General features: G+C 47.8%; 1 protein-coding gene across 6 annotated transcripts in view; it reads right to left on the minus strand.

The window, feature by feature from the left end:
* Positions 1 to 232: 232 nt before the first annotated feature.
* The window catches only part of eya1 (EYA transcriptional coactivator and phosphatase 1), an 80,081-nt gene continuing 55,642 nt past the window's right edge, over positions 233 to 24,671 (minus strand). For all 6 annotated transcript variants that reach the window (XM_080020699.1, XM_080020697.1, XM_080020698.1 and 3 more), the window contains 9 exons: positions 23,495 to 23,637; positions 22,601 to 22,684; positions 17,661 to 17,750; positions 6,547 to 6,605; positions 6,287 to 6,447; positions 5,516 to 5,630; positions 5,072 to 5,193; positions 4,135 to 4,235; positions 233 to 1,358 (listed from right to left, as the gene is read on the minus strand). In XM_080020699.1, coding sequence (XP_079876825.1) covers positions 1,278 to 1,358; positions 4,135 to 4,235; positions 5,072 to 5,193; positions 5,516 to 5,630; positions 6,287 to 6,447; positions 6,547 to 6,605; positions 17,661 to 17,750; positions 22,601 to 22,684; positions 23,495 to 23,637 — 956 coding nt within the window. In that variant the 3' untranslated portion in view covers positions 233 to 1,277. The remainder of the gene's footprint in view (positions 1,359 to 4,134; positions 4,236 to 5,071; positions 5,194 to 5,515; positions 5,631 to 6,286; positions 6,448 to 6,546; positions 6,606 to 17,660; positions 17,751 to 22,600; positions 22,685 to 23,494; positions 23,638 to 24,671) is intronic.

Here is a 24,671-nt window from a genome sequence, read left to right on the forward strand (position 1 = left end):
AGGCAGCTCGAAGACGCCCCCCCCCCCCCCCTTTTTTTTTTTTTTTTCCCGGTTTAATTTGTTTAAACTTCAATGGGGGAAAAAAAAAAAAGCACCGCCACTTTTCCAGAGCACGTACTGAAACAGAATATAAGGAAGGGAATAGTCCAGTGATTACAAATTTACACACACCCCCCCCCCAACCCCCTCCCAAAAAAAAAAAAAAAAAAAAGAAAAAAGATCCTCTGTACACGATTGTCCTAGCGTTGTAAATAAAAGTTTCTTTTAATTTTCTTAAATTATTTTAGAAAACCCCTCCCCCCTTTTATCCTTCCTCTTCATTTTCCTCTCGCCGTGGGTGGAAATCAAAAAGTACTTGTTGTTTTTTTTTTTTGTTGTTTTTTTTTTCGTGTAACGTGGAAAAAAAAGGCACAAAGTCTTTTCTTTTGTCTCTTTTCGTCTCGGTATGAGGTACCTTCCTTTCGCCCGATAAATAAGAAGCACGTTCCAGTCCCCCGTCCCTCTGGTCTGTTCTGTCCCAAAGTGGAGGGTGAGAGCGATGGGGGGAGGTGGAGGGAGGGGGGCAGGTGAGTAAAAGGGGGGACAGAGTGAAAAAGCCGATGTGGGGGTGGTTTTTTTTTTGGAGGTTTGGAGGTTTTTGTCGCCAGCAGTAGTGAGGAGCCGGTAGCTCACAGGTGTGAACCCAAAACAGAGTCCCGGCACAGACGGGGGACGGGGGGGGACGGGACGGGGGGGGGGGGGGGCGGAGGGAGACGCCGTAAAACACTTTGACGGCCACAGAACGAAAAAGAGAAAGCGGCCGATTCACAGTAACCAGGGGCGAGCGAGCAGCTGCAAGCGCCATAAATTCACTTTTTTTTTTTTTTTTTTAACCCTTTCTCTCTCCTTCACCCCCCCCCCCCCATAAGAAAAGAAAAGAGAGGGGAAAAAAAAAACAGGGTTAAGACGAATGTGACCGTATGTCAGCACATTGACCGTGTCACTCAGCTTCTCGCTCTCTCTACGTTTTTTTGGTTTTTTTTTCCTGTCGTTCCTTCTCCTCCTCCTGTTTCATTCCTGTTTTCGGGGAGGAGGAAGGGGTGGAGGGGGGGGTTGGGGGGCTCTCTCTCTCTCTCTTTCTGGCGTCGGGCGGCGTCGGGCGTGGGACCGGAGCTGGAGGTTCCAAGGTGAAACGATGCGGGGGGCCTGGACCTTGAACCTGGAGCCTGGAGCCTGGAGCTTGGACCCGGACCACGGCGGCGGCGGCGGCGGCGGTGACGGCGGCGGCGCCCACGCTGCTACAAGTACTCCAGGTCCAGGGCGTGGTGCAGGGCCATGAGGTCCGAGTGGCTGGAGATCCTCCAGAAGGGCATGTTGTGCTGAGGGAAGGAGGGAAAGAATCATGACACAACGTCCTGTTTAATTATGTGTACAAATAGCTTTTTATGTCGATATTTTGCTGTGTATATAGGCCTTTTAGGCCTTGGCCTAAAATATTTTTTAAGGAATTTGAGTCTGTGTATATGTACTATATACACAGACTATTAATTTTTGGTTAAAAAAAATTATATATATATATATATATATAATTTATATATATTTATTTTTGGCTATATACTATATGTACTTTACTTTAGCGTACCTGCCACCTGCCCATATTGGGCTGAGGATAGTTGAGCATAGTGCTACTCCCTGTTAATTTCGGTCCGTAGATTTGTACATACTGTATTTCCTCAACTATAAACCGGTCGTCAAATAACCTGAGCGCTAATAAATGCAGGCGGCATGGTCTACACGAACAAATAAAAGCCTGCCTAAAAAAAAAAAAAAGGGGATCGGAGCTGTGGCGCTGCTCCGGTGCAGAGTTCTACTCCCAAACAAGGCAAATGTGTTTTTATTGTCGAGGTATCTAATTGACTCCATTTCCCACCGCTGCGTAGCAGATCGCAGAGCGCTTCTTGGGGCCAATGGGACACTCCAAGCAGGAGATTGCCCCGTCTGCTACCACCACAAGTGTGACTTTTTCGAGTAGCGACAAGCTCTCTCTTTTTTCACCATACATGTGTTTGCATGGGCTGGCACCCGGACAGAAGTTTGATTTAGAATTCTGTCAAAAATATGATCAAATATACAAGTTTTAAGTTGTAAATACAAAAGGCATAACATTTCATCTTATTTTAGCTTATCTTGTCAGAACTGCCGAAGGAGATTTCAGGCCGCACAGGCAACGAGCACAGTCAAGGGAACTTCCCCGACGGTCTCGTCCAACGACAGTGAAAAACATTAAAATGAATACAACGCCCTTAACTGCCTCCGGTTCGTTTTTTTGGCGACGCTCCGTTCGTAGACGTCGTCTCCATAATGTCAAATGCCAGACGGGCCGCGTCCCGCTGCCAAGCTAACCCATTAGCGCCACCTCACCCCAACAGGACCGAGCGGCCCCCGGGTGTCTTCTGGGTGAACCCCCCCCGCCTGCCAGCGTCTGTTAAGGACGCCGCAAATGAGCTGTTGTTCCCCGAGCCGGAGGCCGGGGGAGGAAACCCAAGTCGGTGGGGGAGAATGGAAGGGGCTTGTCAGGTAGGATCCCTCGCACCCCCTCAGAGTGCGGAGGCCATCACCCCCCGCCTTATCAGAGGAAGGCATGGCCTCGGAGGGTTCCGCCTAGCAGAGCCGGCGCTGACCCTTAAAAAGCTCTTAGCTTTTTGTTTTGTAAATTGTCTTTGCTTTAAAGTTTAAAAGCTCTAGATGTTATCTCTCTCTCTCCCCCTCTCTCCCCCGCCTCCTGGCCTTGGTATTAACTGGAGGCGGAATCGTGAATTCTCTTCTCTCTCTCTCTTTTTTTTGGGTTGGAGAGCGTTTTGGACGTTTGCTTTTGTAGTTCCACGCAGTGTCACGTCTGATCTGCGCCTCCTGACGGGTGAAATTGTCGTGTTATTTCACGTTCCTCTCTGATGTTGACACAGAAACCTTTTACCGCACGGTGCGTCATGGGACTCTGACAAGGGGGAAGAAAACACCCAACCCCTCCATCAATGTCACGCTCTCACAACTCAGGGCGGCGGAAAAACATTTTTTTCCTGGTTCGTCTCCGCGGACCGTGCCCCCCCCCCCCCCCGCTTTCTCTTTGCCTTTCATGATAAAGAAGCTATTAGTTTACAGTGATATTCAACCACGGTGAAATGTGGAGAAAAATCACTCCCCCGGCTTCCTCCTCTCCTCCTCCTCCTCCTCCTCCCTCCCCCCTCTCCCCTCGTTCCTTCCATCATTATTTACTGGGAAACAGGTGAAAGGGATCTGGAGCCCTATTCAAAGGGAGCCGCCGCGTCTTCGGCGTGACAGCGCGGTCGGGCCGAAACCCCGCCGGAGAAGCGTGTTCCTCCCCCCGCCGATTAATTAGCTAATGAGTATTTTGGGGTGCGCGGCCCCGCAGGTGGCATGCGGTCGACATTAAATTTTGGCAGAGGGGGCCGATCGCGCAATCCTCGGCAAGAGCCGACAGGAGGAATTCCAGCTTCAGAGAGCGCCGGCGAAAGAACCAAAAAAAAAGAAGGGGCGAGTCGGATCAGAAAGTCAGGAATTTGTCATGTTCCTGGAAAGACACTAGAGGACGAAATCCATCGCGTGCCCCCCCTTTTCTCTGTGGCGCATTCTTTCTAATTTTCGTCGACAACAAAGGTTTAAGCCTCTCCCGCGCGCGTCGTATTTACGCTGCGGCTCGGACGTGCCTGAAAGGGCCTTGTCTAGCGTTTCACGTGCGAGTATTCAACGCCGCTCACGGCACCGAGCGGGGAATATATAATTATGCCGAAGCTCTCCCTCCCCTGCTGCTGTAAACCTGAGATGGCGGGGGAGGAGGGCGAGGGCTGATTACAAACTGCAGGCTTTCTCCCCTTATACTCGGACTGCCCGTAAGAGGATAAACGGATAAAGTAAAGTAAGGAGGATGAGGAGGAGTGCCCCGGCTCCTTTCTTTGCGCGGGCCGCGGCAGGTTTGTTTTGTGCGCTGCTCGGAGCGATTAGCGCTGAACTCCCGACCTCGCGGGAAAACCCGATCGAACCCTTCGGGGACGGGGCCCCCCCCACCGGTCTCCCATCAGCGCGCGTTCTCTCGCGGTGCCGGCGAGGCTCGGCGCCCGTGCCGGGGGCGCCTCTTACCTTTTTCGAGCCTTGCTCCTCTTCCACGCCGTCTCCGACCACCACGTAAACAACCTTCCTCCCGAACCGCTGGATCACGCGTTCGAAGCAGCTCTCTTTCCCTGTGGAGGACATAACGGCAGGGTGTGAGAAGGGTTTTTTTTTTTTTGGGGGGGGGTGGGGGGTGGGGGGCGACGACGACTGCCCGTCAAGTCGAAGCGGAGGCTCGGGGCGGACGAGAGCGCCCCTTTAAAAAAACCCGGCGCGTTCGGCGCAGGACGGAGTGTAAACACTTTGGACTCGGCGGAGGGGACGCGATAAGATCGGCCCCCCAGATAAAGGCAATCTGAAAAGCATTAACTGTGTCCTTCTCCTCCCCAAACTTGGGACAAATGGACTTAAACCAGCTAAATCAGTCTCACATGCGGGACGGCCCCGAGTGGATGGAGGAACCGGGAGGCTTAAGGCTCCGAGGATCCCTAAGCTACGCTTCACTCCACTCCGATCAACCCCCGCCCTGCCCCCCCCCGAAAAAAAGAAACGGTGGAGGAGTGAAGCTCGATGTTTATTTTGCATTTGAAACAGTGCGAGAGAGGAAGGATTGGGGGGCGGGGGGGGGTTTGCTGTGGAATGACATAAATGTGCACAAGTGGTTTCATATGCACGGCCCGAGCAGCGCAAAGGGCCCGGGGAGGCCCAGACCAGGCCTAGCTCCAGGAAAATAATCCGAGGCTGATTAGGCTTCGGGTGGAACTTCAAGCCTCTCCGGTGTCCCAATCTGCCACCCCATCAACGCCTCCGTCCCGTCGCACAGATAGTACGCATGGCTTACTGTGTACACACATCGTGCCCGCTGCACAAAAACGATGTCTCTGCAATTTAACGAGACGGTGGAAAACTGGGAAAAGCAGACAACACCCACCCCCCCAACCCCCCCAAAAAATAAGGCCGTCTTTACCTATTTTGGTTGCGCTATAAATATTCTCGATGGGAAAGACGGTGCCCAGGCCGTAGAGCAGGACCTTGGCCAGGGCGGGGATGAGCTGCGTGGTGGTCACCAGGATGTTCACACAGTTTGATCTGAGCCAAAAAGGGGGAGAAAATGAATGAATGAGTGAATGAACGAACGAATGAACGAACGAACGAGCGAACGAATGAACAGATGAATCGCTCAAAATAACTCAAAGGCAGCACGGGAGATGAACAAAGGGTAAATTAAAGGCGCCAAGTCAACTCTGTCAGCGCGCCATCTTTAAAAACAAGACACAGTCTGTCCGAGAGACAAAAAACGTTTTCTTACATAGTTTGGTTGACTGGCTTTCACTTATTTACACCACATGCTAGTTTATATATATGTGTGCAGTTTTGGGAATGGCTACAATTTTCCTTAGCGGAGTACTACCTTGAGTGGATTAATGTTAGTGCTTTCAATGCCAGTGTTAACCAGGAGTCCGTCAAGGCTTCAATTTCTGCTCGCAATTGCAACCAGGCTTCCCTCTTAGCCGGGCCCAGCAGACCTGAAACGCAGGGGAACATTGTTTGGGTTGGACCAGACCCCCAAATACCACTGAAATCTGCAAAATTTACCCTGACCAAGTGGTGCGGTGTGTGCGCTTTTTAAAACATGCCTTTGAACAAACACACACACACACACACACACACACACAAAAATGTACACACATAAACATTTACACACCAAAACGTGCACTGACATCACATGTGACCATTTACACACACACACACACACTCACACGCACTTAAACTTTACACACTAAAATGTGCACACCCACAAACACACATTTACAAACCAAAACACACCCAGACATCCCATGTGACCATTTACACACAAACACACACGCACAAACACTCACATTCACACACAAACGTTTACACATCAAAACATAAATATATGCACACAACAAACATTTACACACACACACACACACAAAACTGCACAAACACAAAAACGTGCGTGCACACACACATTAACTTTTACACACCAAAACACACACACACACACGAAATATGAACATTTACACACACACACACACATGAAATATGAACATTTACACACAAACACAAACACACACACACACACACACACGCACAAAGAGGACCCAGCACCCTGATTATTATTATTGTTGTTGTTGTTGTTGTTGTTGTTGTTGTTTACCTCCGACATTGTGCTTGTAGGTGGTGTAGATCTCTTTTACTCGTCGGTAGCGGAAGGCCAGTTTTCTCATCCAGTCCACGCCGCCCCTCACGCCCGTGGCCAGACACAGGTTGGCGCTGGTCGCCGCCGCGTGGAAGCCATCCGAGCTGAAGTTATATGTACTGGATTATACAGAGAGAAGGGAAACCTATTAGCACCGGGCATGAGGCACCTCTGCTGCTGAATGATGGAGTGGGCGTGCAGGAGCGCTGAGGCGGTACCTTAGATCCTGGCCGTTGTCGTCAGAGGACACGTCGTCAATATGGACCTGGTCACATTCCTGAAACACACAGAACGGAAACTCCAGCGTGGCGGAAATGGGCCGTACAGCACAATCCGTTTGGGATTCCTCCAATTTCTGGGCCATCCTCTACGCCATTCGCTTCCGGATATCTATTATTTTGAACGGACCGCTTTCCTCTTCCACACTTCAACCTGTTTGCTCCACCTCTTGTTTCCACCTTGTGTTTCCTCTCGCTCTGCATCCGTTTCCTACCTCCCTACCCCCTGAGACGAATAAACCCCGCGGTTTCTGTCGTCGGACGAACCCCTGGCCCTATCGCCGGGGGGGGGGGGGGGGGCCTCTCAAGATTTGAACCTCCCCAGACACAAGCAACTAAGCCCACAATCGACCACCTCAAAAAACTCCAGAGAATGGCATTTGATTAGCTCTGGATAGAAGTAATTATATACATACAGTATGTATGTACTGTATATGTCTACATTCCAGTATGAGGGTTACTGGAATGAATAAAGAGATAGCCTTGGCACCAGTGGCGTGTGTGTGTGTGTGTGTGTGTGCGTGCGTGCGTGGGTGCGTGCGTGCGTGCGCCCGTGTGTGTCTACACACTCCTTCCCCTTTGGGGTGCCTGGCTCCTCTTGGAGAGGTAGAGGGATTCTTGCAGCTCTGCACTGATTCACCGGTACCCCAGTAACACAATCCAGACTTTCTGGTGAATGTAACCTACTAGAAAAATTGAACCTGATGCTAACCGCCAATGAAATTATGACCTCTGATTGCAGCTGCGCCACACACCAACACAGCCCCAGGGCCATCCAGCCAGCGAGCTAGATAGCCGGCCGGCCAGCCAGCCTGCAGAGGGGTGCAGGAGAGAGCAGACTGAAAATCTGTTATTAGTTTTCCATTTATAGGAGCGCTTTAGTGCCCCCCTCCTCCAGCCCTTCCTCCCCTCTCTGCGCCCCATCACGCCGCCCCGAATGTGAGGGAGTCCTGCTTTGGCATAAAGATCAACACATTGCGCACGGAGCCGCCTCGCGACCGGACCGGGGAGTGGCCGGCAAAGTTAGCCGCGCAGCTAACTTTGCCGCGGCAGCGGCTCGGGTCGAGCGATCGTCTCGTAAAGAGGCTTTTGACGAAATGTGAGCGGTCCACTTAACTAACCCTTAAACCCTCCTATATCTAGAATGGATGTCCGAAGGATCGGAGGATCTCTCCACGGGGGGAAGGGGCGATTGATCGGTATGGATCCAGGTTCAAATGTGCTGCGTGCAATAACTTTGCAAGAGGCGCTCACCTGTTTCACGTTACATTGAAACCGTTTCTGAGGAAGTTGACGCTGAAGGGGGAGAATTTCTCAACGTTTATAGTATTAAAAAAGTCCTTCCTACCTTTTTTCAAGCCTTTTAATTAAGTTTCATCCGGCTGTTAAGACACACAAATACAGAAAGGACTTCCTTGTTTTAAGTCAATCTAAGCGGGGCCAAATGCTGACGTTATTGCATTCCTCTCTAATGCTAGAGCAGGGTAAGGGTAGGGGCTTTGGACCGTAAACCTTTTTTATTTTACTGGTTCCCCTCCGAACAAATTTTTCATCTCCCTGGATTTGTGGGAAGAGGGAGGGGAGAGCGACGTGAGGAGAAACTCAAACCAGCTGTTCTTTAACAGAATTAAAATCTTGACCCCCAACCCCTGCTCTAATGCAGCCATTCTCTCGCCAAGCTTCTCCCAGCGAGCCCCGAGATCCGAAGAGGAAAAGACTTTGACCCCGTGACCCCCCCCCTTACCCTCCCCTTCTCTCTCGGGCTCCGGTGCCTCGGTAAAGGGGGGTTGGGAGATTGGGCAGAGAGTTTGGGGCTGGGGGGGGGGGGGGGGGGGTGGGGAGTCCAAAGTGACCTCACATTGAGTGAGCTCCGTTCCAGAAGATGGACTGCCAATTGGAGACATAGTTGGGGCCCTCCAAGCTTTGCTCGCCTAATCTGTTTTTAAACGCTCATCAGATGGCATTTCAGAGAGCAGAAATTTGGTCCGAATCCCGACATCCCCAACATCCTAAATGTACAGATCCAAAAAGTTGATTGATGTGTTTTCACAAAAATGCACACATAACATATCTCAAAGAGACAGGGAGGGGGGACAAATTAAGCACTCCAAACCAGATTAAAGAGACAAAAGTGAAGGGAGTGCTTTTAATACCTTAATCAGTATTGGCACGTCTGTTTGTTTAGGAAAACAAAAAGGCTGCCCTGGGTTGACAGCCTCATAAAGGTCCAATTCGGAGAACTCCCAGTCCGGTTTAAGTGACTGGAATGCTTCTATTGAGCGCCAAATTACCTGCCGCGAATTAGACACAATCAGCCGGCTGCAAAAAAAATCCCCGATACCTCATTGAAAGCGGTGCGGGGCCATTCACCAGCGCTTATTTGGAACTGCAAAGCCTAATTGTACATTGTGTCTCGGCGCCTTGTTTGACAACAATGATTTCTGGTCATTTGTTCTACCCGAGCGCTGCGTATGTGTGTGTGTGTGTGTGTGTGTGTGTGTTTCCTCCCGAGATTGACAGCTACGAGAGCGGACCAAAACAGATATCTGAGAACAATATTACTCAGCATGTTAATTAGGGGCCTACTTTAAATGCCGGGCCCAGAACTCAAACATGACCTTACACGCAAAAAAATATGTCGGTGTAATTTGGGCCTAATTGATGTTATTATGATAACTGCTGCCTGGGTATGAATGAATTTTCGTGGGCTGGACCAATTATTTTTTTTTTAAAGCCAATAAACAATGCAAACCGCAATGAATGTGTAATGTGTTCGAACACAGAAAGGCCAAGTAAAACACGGGGGTCCTTGTCAACCAGCGGCGTCTTTGTTGTGCTTTATTCGTGCGGTGAACGGTATGCGGTGCATGCGCGTCTCGCTTTACCAGACCCACCCCCCCCCCCCCTCGCCCTGCCTTTCGCACCATGTTTACACAGTCTTTTAATTCGGTGGATATTAAAACACTCAATTAACAGTTGTGTTTTTGGGGGCCCGGGGGCCCCTGGGAAAGAGCTGTGGTGGTTGTGGGGGTAGGGGAGGAGAACACACAGCCCCCCCCCCCCCCCCCCCAACAATTACTGTTCCCCGCTGGGTCTGGCATAAACCCTTGCACCGGCTCCTTGGGAGGACTGGTGGGAGTAATGGAGGAGGTGGCTGTGGGTAATGTCTTACAGTAACGCTCGCACATACTCATTAGGAAGCCACTTCAGAAAGCCTCGTAAACACCACAAAGACCAACGAGCGGGTACGGGGCAGCTCCAGGCGGGTTCCAGTACAGTGTTATAGCGGTGCAGATGGGAATGGTAGGAAGTAGCAGGGAACGCCGAAAGTTTGGGACTTTCAAGACTCACTAAAGGACATACTCCAGGACGGGAAGCGATAAGGGATGGAAAATATTGACGATTGGAAACCATTACCCTTAAGGGTTTGAGCAGAGCAGGACGTGATGCGTGGAAATTGCAAATCTATTCAATAGGCAAAATGTCTCGGCCCCCGAACTTGTTGGAGAACGGATGAAAACAATGTAGCTCAGGACTGCTCGGAATAAATACGGGTGTTTTGCAGTCCTCTCAATACTGGATGAATACGTTTTAGGTGTGGAAATGCTTGAATTGTCCTTCAACGCGAGTGGGGCAAATACACTATATCACTGCATCGAAGGTTAAATGTGCCTCTCCTGTGGCGGCTTCAACGCCGACAGATGCTTGAGTTGTACGAGACTAACGCGCAACAACAACGCTTCATTTATAGCAAGTGAAATGGACAGAATTCCATGACGGTAGCAGATCGCGGTGCATTTTGGGAACTTCCCAGAATTTTCTCGAGCATCTCCTTTTCCCTTTGAATCGCTGCTTCCCTTTCCTCGCCGAGCAAATAGTGGCCTCTGTAAAACCTACAATCATCACTAACTCGCACCAGATGTTTCTACTGTACGCGGCAGTGAAGACCCTCCACCAGAAGCCTCGCCAATTACTCCCAACGCAAACACTTAGTCTTTCTGTTAAATTCATCAGCGACCTTTTTTGCCTCAGATCTGATTTTATTTTTGGGGAGGTTCAGTAAACAGTCAGACAGTCCTTATCCCCCCGACGTTGAGTGGGGGATGAGGGATAAGAGGCTACTGTGTGCAATGAGCAGATTCTCACTCTCTGAGGAAAATGGTAGAGAATTGTTGGGAAACACATTCTGAATCACCCATTTTTCCAATGTAACACCCATCTCTCCCCGTCACTCTCTCTCTCTCTCTCTCTTTCTCTCTCCCCTTTTCCTGGTCTGTTGAAACCTTTTTTTATTGGCAAGAAAACTCTTCAGTGCGCTCTTTGTTTCCCCCTTCATCTGTCATTGACCAATCAGCGCTGATGGCGCTGAGTGTTCCTGTAAGTCCTGGGAAGAGCTCAGGGTGGTGACTGCACCAGTCAGAGACAGAGGACGGGATAAGAGAGGGAGGGGGAAGGGTGGGGGAGAGGAGGGGGGGGGAGTGTTCAGCAACGCACATCACCCAAAACGTAGTCACGGCCGCGCCATCTCCAGCAAAGAAGACACAAGGAAACGAACGTCCTGAGAAACGGCACGTGCCGCCCCATTTGTCGCCGTCCCGTTTTTTCCACAGGTGAGCCGTGCGTGTCGTTGTGTGTGTGGGGGGGTGTGAAGGTGGATGGGCGCATGGGCGGTGCCGGGTCGTGGATCGGGGGCTGAAGGGGCGATAACAGCCGTCATCGGAGCATTCCTTGTGGCCCTGCAGGCTAATGCCATGTGAAAAAGGCCCGTCCACGGTTCGCAGATTCTCAATGCCGCCAGTCCACCGGCAGAGGCTGTCATCCCCTGTGACCCCCAGCAACTTCCCCCGTCTCTGTTCCCACCGGCAGCCAGCGCCCCCTGCCTCGGGGGGAGGGGGGTGGGTGGGGGGGTGGGAAGGGAGGAGCAGTGGGGAGGGTTGGACGATTACCTGGGGGTCAGCCACAGGATGTGGGGGAACAAAAGGAGAGTTCTTCGAACCCACTTCATTCCAATCCACAATCTGTGCTTGAACAGTCGCGGAATTCAAACAGCGGCGCCAAACAAAGCAGCGTTACAGGAGGACCCCATGCCGCCCCTACACAAATTCACACCGCCGGGGGGAAAAAGCGGGGAACGGAGGAGAAGGGGAGGGTAAGAAACTCCCCAGGAAAGGGTTTTTTTGTTTTTTTTTTTCGTACAAAATGATCTGTGAAGGCAATAGTTGGAGGAGATTGAAAGAGAGACACATCCCCATAGGTCACCTCTAGTAAAAACAACCACGACGTATGAAGTAGATCAACAGCGTTTGATGGATGAACTGCCTCTCGTTACGAACTCTTTCAGCCGTGGCAAGTCCAAACCAAACCTCAAAGAGCGCAGCATTAAGTGCAATATCAAATCTCAAACTTTTTTTTTTTTTTACCCCTGCAACACACCTAACCCCAAAAAAAGAACCCTCACTATTTCTGGCAAGAAGACCTTTGTCTGGACAAATCCCTTCAAGTTTCGGTTTCCCTTCCTCTAGAGTCGCTTCTGGGCAGGTGCTGCGTCTCCCTCTCTGACGCGGGATAAGAAATCTATTTTGGAAACGCTGTCATTTGTCATCCGAAAAGTCAGCAAAGTTCAGTTTTCCAGCCCGGCTCAGCCGCTATTGGTGAATGGACCTGCCGGGCCAGGCCGCAGAGGGAGCTCTCTGGTGAGAGAAGATAGACAGGGGCAGCTTTCAAGGGCTACACTTTCCCTCTTTAGTCTTTCCAAAACACATCGGCGGCGCAGGCCCTGCAGCCCGCCATCTGCAAAGTAGCCCATGCGATAATGCACACATTTTATACCACCGAAATGTGCAGGCGACGACACGGTCCTCAACAAAAATTCAGTCCCCCTGATTGCTTCTGTTCCAATCTGTTTCAATCTGCAAGTTTAGGGGCGGAGTGTAAGCGGTATGTTGATTTAGCGATTTAATGCAGAAAAGTTGTGTCAATTTGACAAAAATTGCAGGTTTGGAGTGGCTTCAATTATTGTGATCACAATACGGCGATTTCCTAGACGGACTGACCGACCAATTGATTTAAGGCATTGAGTATTCCGAAGGCACCGCAGCACTACAGCTCACCAGACACTCCATCACAAAAGTTATTCTTTACACGTTGCACTAAGCCAGCGTGGTAAAGCCAACATGGCTGACTGAATAGCAAGAGCCGTACTTGACTACCTGCAGAGAGGCATAAAACCTGCAGACCGGCCTGGCGCTAAGAGGCTCTGGAGAGCCGTACAAGCAGCGAGGGGGAGGTCAGCGAGCATTTCATAGCATCGCCCGTTAACAGCCAGCCCCGGGGCCACGGCGGCAGATATATGGGTAAAAATAAGTTGTACGATCGCACACGTTTTTGTCGAGACCAATGTGTGTGTATGTGGAGAATGCTACATACCGTGCGGAGGCATCACTGAACTAATTTAAAATGTTTCCACCTTTGGAAGCCTCTCCGTGTCTCTCTCTCTCTCTCTCTCCCCTCTCGCTCTCTCTCACTGTGAGTGGTTTGCCCCTATGCCCTTTATCCTCCAGACAGGCAGGGTTGTTTTCTCACCGAGGGAGGGGAGAGGGAGGGAGGAAGGTGGGGGTGACGGCAACTCTTGTCCCCCCGCTGCGAGGGGACCACAGGGGGGCCCGGCCAGGCCGGCCAGATAGAGAGAGAGAGAGGCCCCCGGCCCCCAGGTTCCCACCACATAGTGCTAGCTAGCTGGGCGCTAGCCGGGGCACTGCAGACCACAGTAAACTCACACCGCGGCTCACAGCGGAGCTGTCAGTCGTCCCAGCAAGCCCGGCCTCAGCGGCTTCATTACACGGCTCTCCCCTGACCGTCCAGTACCACGCCACTTCTAATTAATAGTTCCAGAGTGCGGTAATATATATATATATATATATATATATATATATATATATATATATATATATATATATACTATATGTTTATATAGTATAGATATATAAATCAAATTTAATTTTTCAAGATATTTGAGTGATGAGTGAGTAAAATAAATAATAAAAGGTAATTAAAATGCCACATCACTTCTCTCATGACAGTAATAAAACACTATTTTAATAAAGCATGACAATAAAAAAACAAATTTCAACTTTTAGCATCCGCGTCATTGCTGAGAAAATTGTGTTTTTGTTTTCCAACTTCAACTGGCCTTTTACCAGGCAATTAATACACATCAGAGCACCATATCAATAAGGGGTTGTGTTGCCTTGAATTACCTGAATGACTAATGCACCCATCACTCACAGAGCATTTTAGGGTGATAAAAACAGATTGTGCTGTACATCCAATACTACCCCCCAAACCCCCCCACCCTCCAGCCGATCAATACGATCAATGTGAGGAGGGGGGCTGTGTGTGAGGGTCTTATAAGCAGAGGTTCTCGAAACATTTGTAGAGCTACCTTTCCGGAGACCCACCAAATATAACTGTGAACTCAAATAATCAACACTTGAAAAAATGTGGTTGTCAGTCTGTTTATACACAATCATATAAATGATCAGGTACTCAATGGAGAAAGTGTCCGACCTGAGAATGAGCTTTTAGGGACCGCGCACAAGAGCTTTTAAGATTTCGCAAGGGAGTGCATGAGAAGGAGAAGAGCGGCGGTACAAAAAAAGGCCAGAGAGAGAGAGAGAGCGAGAGAGAGAGAGAGAGAGAGAGAGAGGTGAAACTGATCCCTGTTGACCCCTTCGGCATGCCCTCTTTCTTTTTATGACTTTCCTCCGAATCGTCACTCACCAGCTCTATCAACACATACACACACACACGCACGCACACACACATACATGCACACACAAACACGCACACACACACACAAACACGCACACACACACACAAACGCTTGCACGCACGCACGCATGCACACACACACACACAGACACACACGCACACAGACACGCACCCACGCCCAAACACGCGCGTGCACACACACACACGCACGCACACACACGTGTAGTTAACACCAGAAATAAGGCTTGCTTCTCACTGGCACAATGAGACCCAGCACACTGTTGCACCGTTATGTTTAGGGACCCTTGCAAAGGGCCGTTGTGTGTTTTTCAACTGCACGATGGATTCATTTATCGTTTCTTTTACCGTTTATCCTTTAATAAATGTTTTCAAAAATCTACTTTTAAACGCTGATATTGTGCATTTAATGCGCTTGTGCGCGGGGGAAGCCCGAAGCGGAGTGCAAAGACCTGGATGCTGCGAACCCTGCACCTGTGTTGCTGCACGGCCCCTGGGGGTCCTCCCTTTATGGCTCAGACCAAATTAGATGGACCATATGCATTTCTGCACATGCTTAAATACATAACTGCCGCTGGCCACGGCCGGTATTTATAGTTTGGGACTCCATTTAGAATCCATCGCAGCAGGATGGGGGGGACTGTAAATCGGGAAAGGGGGCGGGGGGCGGGAGCGGAAACACAACTGGTGGGAATTTCCACTTAACACTTTGTCGAAAGGAGGGACCGGCCTGCCGGGAGTGATCCATATGCTGCCCAAATAATGGCGATCAGGGCAAAATTTGAAGAGAAAATTATACAAAAATACACAAAATTATTAAATGATCAGTCCCTGCGGTTGTATTTTGGGTATTTTTTTCCCGTAGTAAAATTGCGGGAATTGGCAAAAATGGTCAAAGTCGAGGAAAAAAAAAAAAAATTTTTTTTTAAACTACTACCCTTTAACTAATGGGCCTGGGTAATCACTTCCTATGATAATATGCGATCTCGATCCAGGATGGGACGATAAGTTTATGCGGAAAAGTTGGTTGAATAGGAAAATTGGTTTAATTTGAGTTAATTATTGTGATCTGATCCAATTAAATCCAATGAAATTAAATGAAATTAAAATAAAAATAAAAACGTGCTCATGGCATGAAAACCTGCAGATTGCTGCTGCAGCTTGAGCAGGGAACAAGCGGAAATGTGTTTGAAGCATCACAGGGAAAGGTAGTAATTCAGGGCTCTACTGAGATAGAGCAGAAGAAATAGTATGCATCATTTTTACAAGGCGCTCGGAGCTGCCAATTCATCTGTGAACGGTTCCATCACACATGAAAAGAAATCAAAACACGGGACAGATGTTGAGCGAAAAACCACATTTAAAGACATTGTCACAAGCGGCCATTTTTCTCCCCCTTTCTTCTCTCTCTCTTCTTTTTGAAATGATTGGGGGCACGTCTATGAAATAAAGTGCAGATCCTACACCAGGGCCGCGGCATAAGGAAATATTTAAGCAGCCAATTGCAGCCAATTAACTTTGATCACGATGACTGCGCTCGGAATCTCTCCGTCACTCGCCTGTCTGTATTTTCTCTCTCTCTCTCTCTCTCTCTCCATCTCTCTCTCTCTCTCGCTCTCTTTCTCCATCTCTCTCTCTCTCTCTCTTTCTCCCTCCCTTTCCATGTAAAAGCCACAGAACACAGTGGGGACTAATGAGACTTGGCAGCGCGGCCGCAGCGCTCTTCGCACTTTAAGTATCAAACAAAACATTTCCCTCCTGCGAGGTCAGAGCTGCGCAGGACGCCGAGGGAAGGCGGGATCGGATTCACCGAGAAACAGAGAGAGAGAGAGAGAGAGAGAGAGAGAAAGAGAGACAGTGTAAAATTTGAATATGAAATAAAGTATTTTATCAAACTTATTTTGCATCTTGTATACAGAAACAAAAAATATTTGCTTTAGCGGCATAAGCAAAGCACCTATGATATTTAAATTTAAACTTAAATTGAAAATATTTCAATTACATTACTAATATTATTTGAATATTACTATTATTATTATTATTATTATTATTATTATTATTATAAATAATAATAATAATAATAATAGTAATACTTCTACTACTACTACTACTAATAATAATAATAAAATATATAAAATAGATATGTAGCAGTAAAAGACCATATTTTCTGACAGAGGGTGTAGTGTAGGTTTAGCCGTGTTTAAGTGTGTAGGCATGTTTTTTTTATTTGCACTTTCACAACCATGTCTCTGGGATTTCATTATCTGTTTTAGCCCTTTTATTTCGATGCATTTATTCTCCTTTGCTTTCACAAGATGTATTTTATGCCATACTGTATATAATGCACTTTTTCCCTTGTGAGAGTGAGATTTGCCCTTGTGTATGAAATGTGCTGTATACAAATAAAATAATTAAAATACCATAAACCTATATAAAAAAAACCCCACATTTAAACATGATTATTGACGATAAAAAACTCCAGGCAGGCTCCGTCTAGCCTAACTGTCTGTCTAGCATATGGGGGTGGGAGCTCTATAGGGTCATCTAGGACCCCCCTGGGACCCCCTTGGTCTGTGGCTGTAACCAATGCACACCCCTTCCCCCACCACCACCACCACCACCTCCTGCTTAACCCTCTGAGACCTTCCCCCCTTTCCCCCTTAACCCCAAACCCTGATCCCTCTATTCCTATCCCTGTTCCCCCAGGGGCCGATCTTACACTAACTGTACATGGATTAGCTGGTTGGGGGTGGGTGGTTTTGGGTGGGGTTAGGTGGGGGTTCTGGGGCGGTGGTCTGGAGGGTCTGGAAGGTCTGAAGGGTCTGGGGGTGGTGGTGGACAGCCGCACCCAGCCCACAGAACCGAAACTCTAGAGCCTGACAAATTGCAGTCCGCCCGCTAAGGGACCGCTAGGGTGCAGGGAAGGTTGTGTGTACGAGTGTGTGTGTGTGTTTGGGGTAGGGGTTGGGGGGGTATGGAGGATGACGGAGACTGACAGCGCATGTAAAATTCATGCCCCCCCTCGGGCTCTGAGGTAATACCTCGCTCACCGCTAACGGTTGTCGCTGCTTTGGGCTGAAACTTTAATGGACTGTTCTTGCTCTTCTTCTTAAAATGTAATGTATACACTCCCCTGGGTTGGTCGGTTGGCCGGGAGTTGGGATCTATCTATGTATGTACATCTCAGGAACCATCTGGGACCTCAAATATTACTTGGAAAAACCCATCAAAGACCGCGGAAGGTCGAGAGAGTCATTGAAACGTACCTCCAAGTCGTTGAAGAATAAGTGCGTGTCCGCCAGGTTGAAGATCATCTCCTCCATCCTCAGGCCTAGTGAGACGGACGAGGGCGGATCCTTAAAAAAAAGAAAAGAAAAGGAAATCCATTGATGAAAGAATAATAAATAACAGCAAGAGGAAGCAGCCGTCCCTTCCCTTTTTGAACATTTTCTTTTACGTTTATCTTCCGAAGGAGATCAAGTCCAGCTACAACGCGGGACTTTGGATTCCACGACACTGTGGGAATTCTCCTGAATTCCTTCCCATGAAGCGGACATTTGACGCACTTGAAAGAGAGTTTTATACCTTTGTTTACGATTCCCTCCCTCCCGAAAAAAAGGACCAGAATAGTTGTCAGAAACCGCCAAAGACTTGAGTGAACGCAGTCAAAAGGTAGGGCAAGTCCCTTGGGCCGACTGTGTGGCGAAAAGCCAGGTTCCCCACACGGCTGGCCCATGAACCACCGCTCTCCAGGATGTGAGAGGAAAACAGTGCCTCCGCTGATATATCTCCAAAAAAAATAAAAATAGAATCTGCAGTTTTTAATTCCAAAATCAGTATTGATGATGATGCTCCGCTCGGATTAGGCGCAATTGCAAATATTGTTTTTGGTCAAATCGCGATCTCTCCGTCGGTAACGCGATCCGCCCTGTAACGGTGACACCGCCTTGTAAGATAACACCCAGAGAAGAGCGAACCGCTGTGTAAATAGTTAATGAAGCTGCGACAATGTGCGCTGTTTTGTTTTTTTTCCTCTTCCCTATCTTCAAAAAAAAAAAAAAAAAAAGGGATGGGTGTAGATAATAAGCTGCAGGACTGGTGCGATACCTTTGAATTTTCACTAATAAAAGAAAAAAATACCGTCATAAATAAAGTTATTCAAAGACAGAAAACCCTCATAGACATTGGGCTTTCCTTTCAGTAAGCCGATACTGACTAAATCAATTATGACTTCTTTTTTTTACGGAATACCTCGATATCGCTAATATAGATATTGATCAATATAGAATATCGATCGAGAGTTTCGAAGATTTCTTTTTTTTTTTTTTGATGTAATGCCGCAGGAAAAGACAATATTGGATACCTCGCGAACCAAAATCCCAGGCGATATCCAGTCTCATACTGTATCACAATATCGATATTATATCAATATATTGATTAAATCGATGTATAACACAACACAATTTTAGACATTTCGTTTCCCTTTTCACTCAAACAAAAACTCAACAAACAGAAATGTGCCATCTTGAATTTCTAATCACGCCGGCAGACGGGGAGGGATGAGGGAGACAATGGCGGGGCTGTGGGAGAGGCTTTACGGGGAGGGGGGGGGGGAGTATTAACGGCGGTCCAGGGCCGATCCATGAGGAGGAGGGGGGGGGGGGGGGATTACCGGGTTAAACCACCTTAAAGACGCACCTGATCCACGGGATGATTAGCTGTCGCTCCCCACAACGAGCCACACAAGGAGAACTCGGCGCCGGCTTCCGTCTGTTTGTCGCCTACTTTCTCTCAAGCCACCCGGGCTCCGATCAATGCTTCAGCCCCGAGCTCATCGAAAACAAAAGACGCCGCCCTCACCGCCACACAGGTCGAAAAAAATCCACTATCTCAGCGTTTTATAACCGCTGGTGCGCCGTGAATGTGTTTCGACTTCAACTTGAAATACATTAATGATGGAAACCCGCTGTTGTGTTGCTAGATCAAAATTGCAAGGCTGCGCTAATTCATCAGTTTCAGACAGAATGGCGTCTTTGTGCTACGTTTGAGAGAGTGAGATATTGAAGTATTAGTGGGAATGGTGATGGGAATGATTCGGTCCATGATGAGCCACTCATTAAAAATGTTGCCTTTGTTTTTTCAGACTCTTTGTTGATTTGGTTCAGTCGGTGTAACGCACGGTGAGCGAGGGAGGAATGCCTGAACGATGAAAAAGAGTCAGCAGAGTCGATTTGGCTCCGAATTATGAATAGAATTCTCACAAGAATCATTTCATTTGGTTCAAATTATTTGTTTCGGTGAAATGCAAAGCGTAAATCAGTCACATTAAATATGAATTGCGCCAAATGTGGAGACCGTTTTTCATTTTTTACCTGAGTGACTCCCGACTCCTGACTCATTTAAAACATTTGTTCGCTATGAACGAATCATTTGCGAGTTTTGCGCCACAATTAGTCGGCCATAATAATAAGCAGAGTTCTGCCTGTTTGTGACATTTTTCGTGGAAAACGGGATAGTGGTGGGCTGTGGCAGAAAACAGGTTGGGAACCACTGCACTGACTCCCTCTCCCCACCTGGGACTGGTGGGAAAGCCGTGGTGTGGGGAAGCTCTGCGTGGCCCCCGGAGCCTCGGACCAATCCTCTCCAATTAAAGCTAAACAATCAGTCAGTGAGCGAGTTAGGAACACAAGCTGCTGTCACTGCACCCAGCACCACCTGTCCCGGGATGTCACCGCCCGCCAGTACCCCCCCGGCCCCATGGACCCCCACCCACCAACACCAACCCCCCACCCCACCCTCCCTAATCTCCGGACCCCGCCAGCTCCACTAGAGGCACAGCTGGCCCCGGCCGTCAGCTTCACGGGGGTGAGCCGCCTCGATGCCAATTAAGAAGAACCGATAAGTGTGTGGAGGAGAGTGTGTGCTTGAATGATAGAGAGAGAGAGAAAAGAGAGAGAGAGAGAGAGAGAGAGAGAGAGAGAGAGAGAGAGGGAGGGAGGGAAAGTGTGTGATTGTTTGTGTGTATGTGTGAGAAAGAGACGTAGATCTATTTATAATAAAGCTCAGAGTGACTCAGTAGGATGGAAAAAACACACTGGTTTGGTGACTTTCTGTTGACGGCTCTTGGACAGACCGACAGATAGACAGAGAGATAGATAGATAGATAGATAGATAGATAGATAGATAGATAGATAGATAGATAGATAGATAGATAGATAGATAGATAGATAGATAGATAGATACACACACACACATAACCACACACAAATGGCGGAATGGTGTCTCCCACTTCTAGGTTTAGCTCTTGATAATAATAACATTATTTGACACAGACAGAGGATGGGAAAGGAGAGAGAGAGAGAGAGAGAGAGGGAGAGGGAGGAGAGCGATAGAGAGAGAAGGAGGGGGGGGGGGGGGCAAATAAGCCAGCGTCAGAGAGTGAGCCTTCAGCGGCTGTCACGTCCCATATGAGCTCTGACGGAGTGGGTCCTTATGGAGCCACGAGTGTTTCCTGTTTCAGAGGGGCCCTGTGTGTGTGTGCGTGTGCATGTGCGCGTGTGTGTGTGTGTGTGCGCGTGTGTTTGACCATAAGCTGCTCTCTCTTTACCCAGCATGCCGGGCTCAGGATAGAGTAAATAAACAGTGGAGGGTCGCGGGGCCGGCCTCTTTCACCCCAAAAACAAACCAGTGCCCCCTTCAAACAGCCCCTCATCCCAGTACAAAGCAGAGCACGGGCCACGGAGACATGTCATCTCCACATCAAAATGAGGACAAATCCACAGCGAAAACACACCTGGCGAAGGTGGGCTCTGTCCCCAGACGAAATAAAAACAAAAGCGGAATATCTGTTGATTATTGAGTGCTTGAATTTGAACCCTAAGCCGATTTTCCAGACAAACATCACACAAGTCCCCATGAATACACATAAACTGATACATAGGTTATTGCTCTGGCAATATTTAGAGATATTTTTACCTCAACTTTTTCCATTTTGGATCATAATAAGTGCTTATTATTTGTATGATATATATGATATATATAAATATTATACAAATAAAAAGCACTAACTGTCACCCGAAAAGGGAAAGGTTGATAGGCTGATGCACTCATAGTGAGGACTATATAGAGCCTTGGACCTCCCAACATCCATGAGAATGGAAGAAGGTCTTATTTCCCCCAAATTGTTTATTTGGAGAGAATAAATATAGAAAAGTGCAATTTAAATGAAATAACAAATAGCAAAGCCGAAGAAAGTAAACCTGTTTTTGATTCATTTAAAAACGAACACACACACGTGCGCGCACAGGGACACACACACACACACAGGCACGCACGCACGGACGCACGCACGTACACACACACACACACACACACACACACAATACAACAATACAATAATAGCCTCAGCTGTTTACACCATATGAATACTTAACGTGTTTCAAAACCATAATTATGAAATAATACAATTGGTATTTAAGAGGGGTTGGACCACATTATATTCGGGGGGTATCGGGCCCTGCACCGGGCTCCTCTTGGGAGAAGGTGGCCTGAAAGGGCTGGATTGAGAGGCACTTAATTAGCCTAACAACGAGGCGTTTCTGGAGGAGAAAGGAACACTTAAGACGTGTCAATAGACGACCCGGCTGCAACTGTTGCGGCCGCAAAGCTGCGACAGCTGCAGAAAGCAGCCCTGTGCATGCCAGGACTCATGGAGACTATTAAAATAAAAAAAAAATAAAAAAATAAAAAAACAATTATCTGTACATTGAGTTCTGCACCATGGACCGAAACCAATCCACCACTTCTTCACTTCACCGGCGCTGCGAGATTCGCAAACGATTCACTCGCAATGAACTGAGCTTTTTAAACGACGCAGGAGCCTAGCGCCATTCCGCCAAACGAGTCGTTCGTTCGTGACTCGGTAACTTTGCGGAGGCATTCCTACTGAATAAACAATTCTAACGGAATTGAAGGGTTCTTGCGAGAATTCCATCCACAACTCAGAGCCGAGAACTCTTCTGACTCTCTTCCGACCGACTGAATCAAGCGAACCGAGAGTCGGAAAAAATTGGACAACTCCTTTCCCTGAGTCAGTCGCAAAGAGCAGAATCGCCAGAAAAAACAGCCGAACTTTTCCCCGTCACGACTTCATTCCCGCCTCCTCTTTTTTCCTTTTTTTCTCTTAATGTCCACTGATCTCACTCACCCTCCCGTATCTGTTGGCGTACGAGCCCGTCAGCAGGGAGTGGAAGACGATGATCGTCTCGTCCAGGTCCCAGATGAAAACGCGCTGGGGAGATTGAAGGAGGAAGAGGGACGAAAGGGAAGAATAAATAAAGACAGGAAAAGAGAGCAAAATCAATGGTGCACTCTGTAGGTCTGCAAGGTGATCCCTTCTCGGTCAATAGTACCGGGAGCATGTATTTGTGTGCCGCTGGGACCGGGATCCATTTGCTTTTGGGGTTGGTCACCACCACCACCACCACACACACACATACACACACACACACGCGCACACACACACACACACGCACACACACACACACACACACACACACACACACACGCGCACACACACATGCACACACACACACACACACACACACACACACACACACACACACACACACATACACACACATCCATCCCTTGCCCTTTACATTAGTGCGATCAATAGTGACAAACTAATTAACGAGATATGTTAACACACCATGATGTCAGTGCTATAACGGGGGACGCTCTTAGCTATCAGCCACTTTGAAATTCATATGGTATTAATGAAGAGACGTCCCGAATCGTTAGGGGTTTATTTTGACGAATGGCATACCAGGGAGTCCTAAAACCCACTCGCAGGCTAGGATGCGTTATTCACCGTAACGCCCGGTTCAGCACTTATTATTCATACATGCATAAGTGAGATACTATTATATAAGATATTTGTTCTGCAAAGTCACCCGATCCAAAATGCATGAATAACCCATTTAGTTTAGTTAAGGAATCAAATCTTTAAGAATTAATGCCCCCGTCCAGTCGATACAGCCCAGTTAAGTGGATTAGGGCGCGGCTGTCTGTCGCCACGGCAACGGCGCTGGGCCCTCACCTCAAGGTCGGAGTCGGGCGGCGGTGACGGGTTGTTGTTCCTCCGTCCCCGGCCACGTGACTTTCCATCCGAGGCCCGGCGCAATCGATCCGAATCTGAATCTTTAATGGGGGTTGATGGACTGTGGATGGTGCTGTACTCTGCTGAAGGAGGGGGAGGGAGGAGGGAGAGAGGAAGGAGGTAGGAGGGAGGGAGGGAGGGAGGGAGGATGTTCGAAAAAAAGAAAAGAGATGAGCGGTGCACTGAGGCGATGGGTCTTTATAATGTCAGCTTCTTGGCCGTTTGGACGTTTGGGGCGACGTTTGTCGCGTTGCTCAGTTCTCTGAGATGATTTTAAGTTGAATCTTTTCGTGCTCTGACTCAGGTTTGAACAGAAAAACAAAAAAAAAAAAATTTTCATACCAAAGAGACATTTTAATATGGTATAAAATGCATTATATGAAAGCAAAGAATGATAAAAGCATCGAAATCAAAGGCTAAAAAACATGAAAAGATAATAAGAATAAAAATAAAAATAATAAATAAAATCAAGTAAATTATTATATTAATAAATTATTATTATTTAACATGATAATATCAAAATAATTAATTGATAGCACCTAGCACAAAGTGCTTAACGTGAATACAATGCATTCACATAGCAGCAGTATAAAAGCAAACAAGCTAAATGGATTTAAATTAAAAAAAAAAAATATATATATATATATATATAGACTGTATATATACTATATATTTACCTTTTTAAATAATATATACTCATTATCAGATCACGATCATTCCTCAGCAAATTTATTTCAATCATTATTACTTCTGACGATAGTTTAATAATAAATAACCAAAGACAGAAAACAAAGGGCTGTACAACAATAAACAAATGAAATCAACGGCAGAACGCGCTTTGCTTTGAGACCTTTTCAGCTGAAATTGATAAACTTTTCTCTCTCTCTTTTTTTTTTTTTCTTCTTTTAATTGACGTCTCGGGTGTGGATTTGTTCGAACGCAGCGGTCTCCTTGTGACTGACTGGATGTAATGGCCGCCGCGCTGCCAGACGAGGCGTTAACGCCACGAATAATTATGTTGTTCAGTGTAAAGTTTACTCTGTATTCTCTGTGGCCTGTCAAGACGTCAGAACACTGTATCGTTTACATATGGTGGTGATTGTATGGGCTGAGTGTG

The sequence above is a fragment of the Zeus faber genome (assembly GCF_960531495.2).
Source record: "Zeus faber genome assembly, chromosome: 19".
In the NCBI taxonomy this organism is placed as follows: domain Eukaryota; kingdom Metazoa; phylum Chordata; class Actinopteri; order Zeiformes; family Zeidae; genus Zeus; species Zeus faber.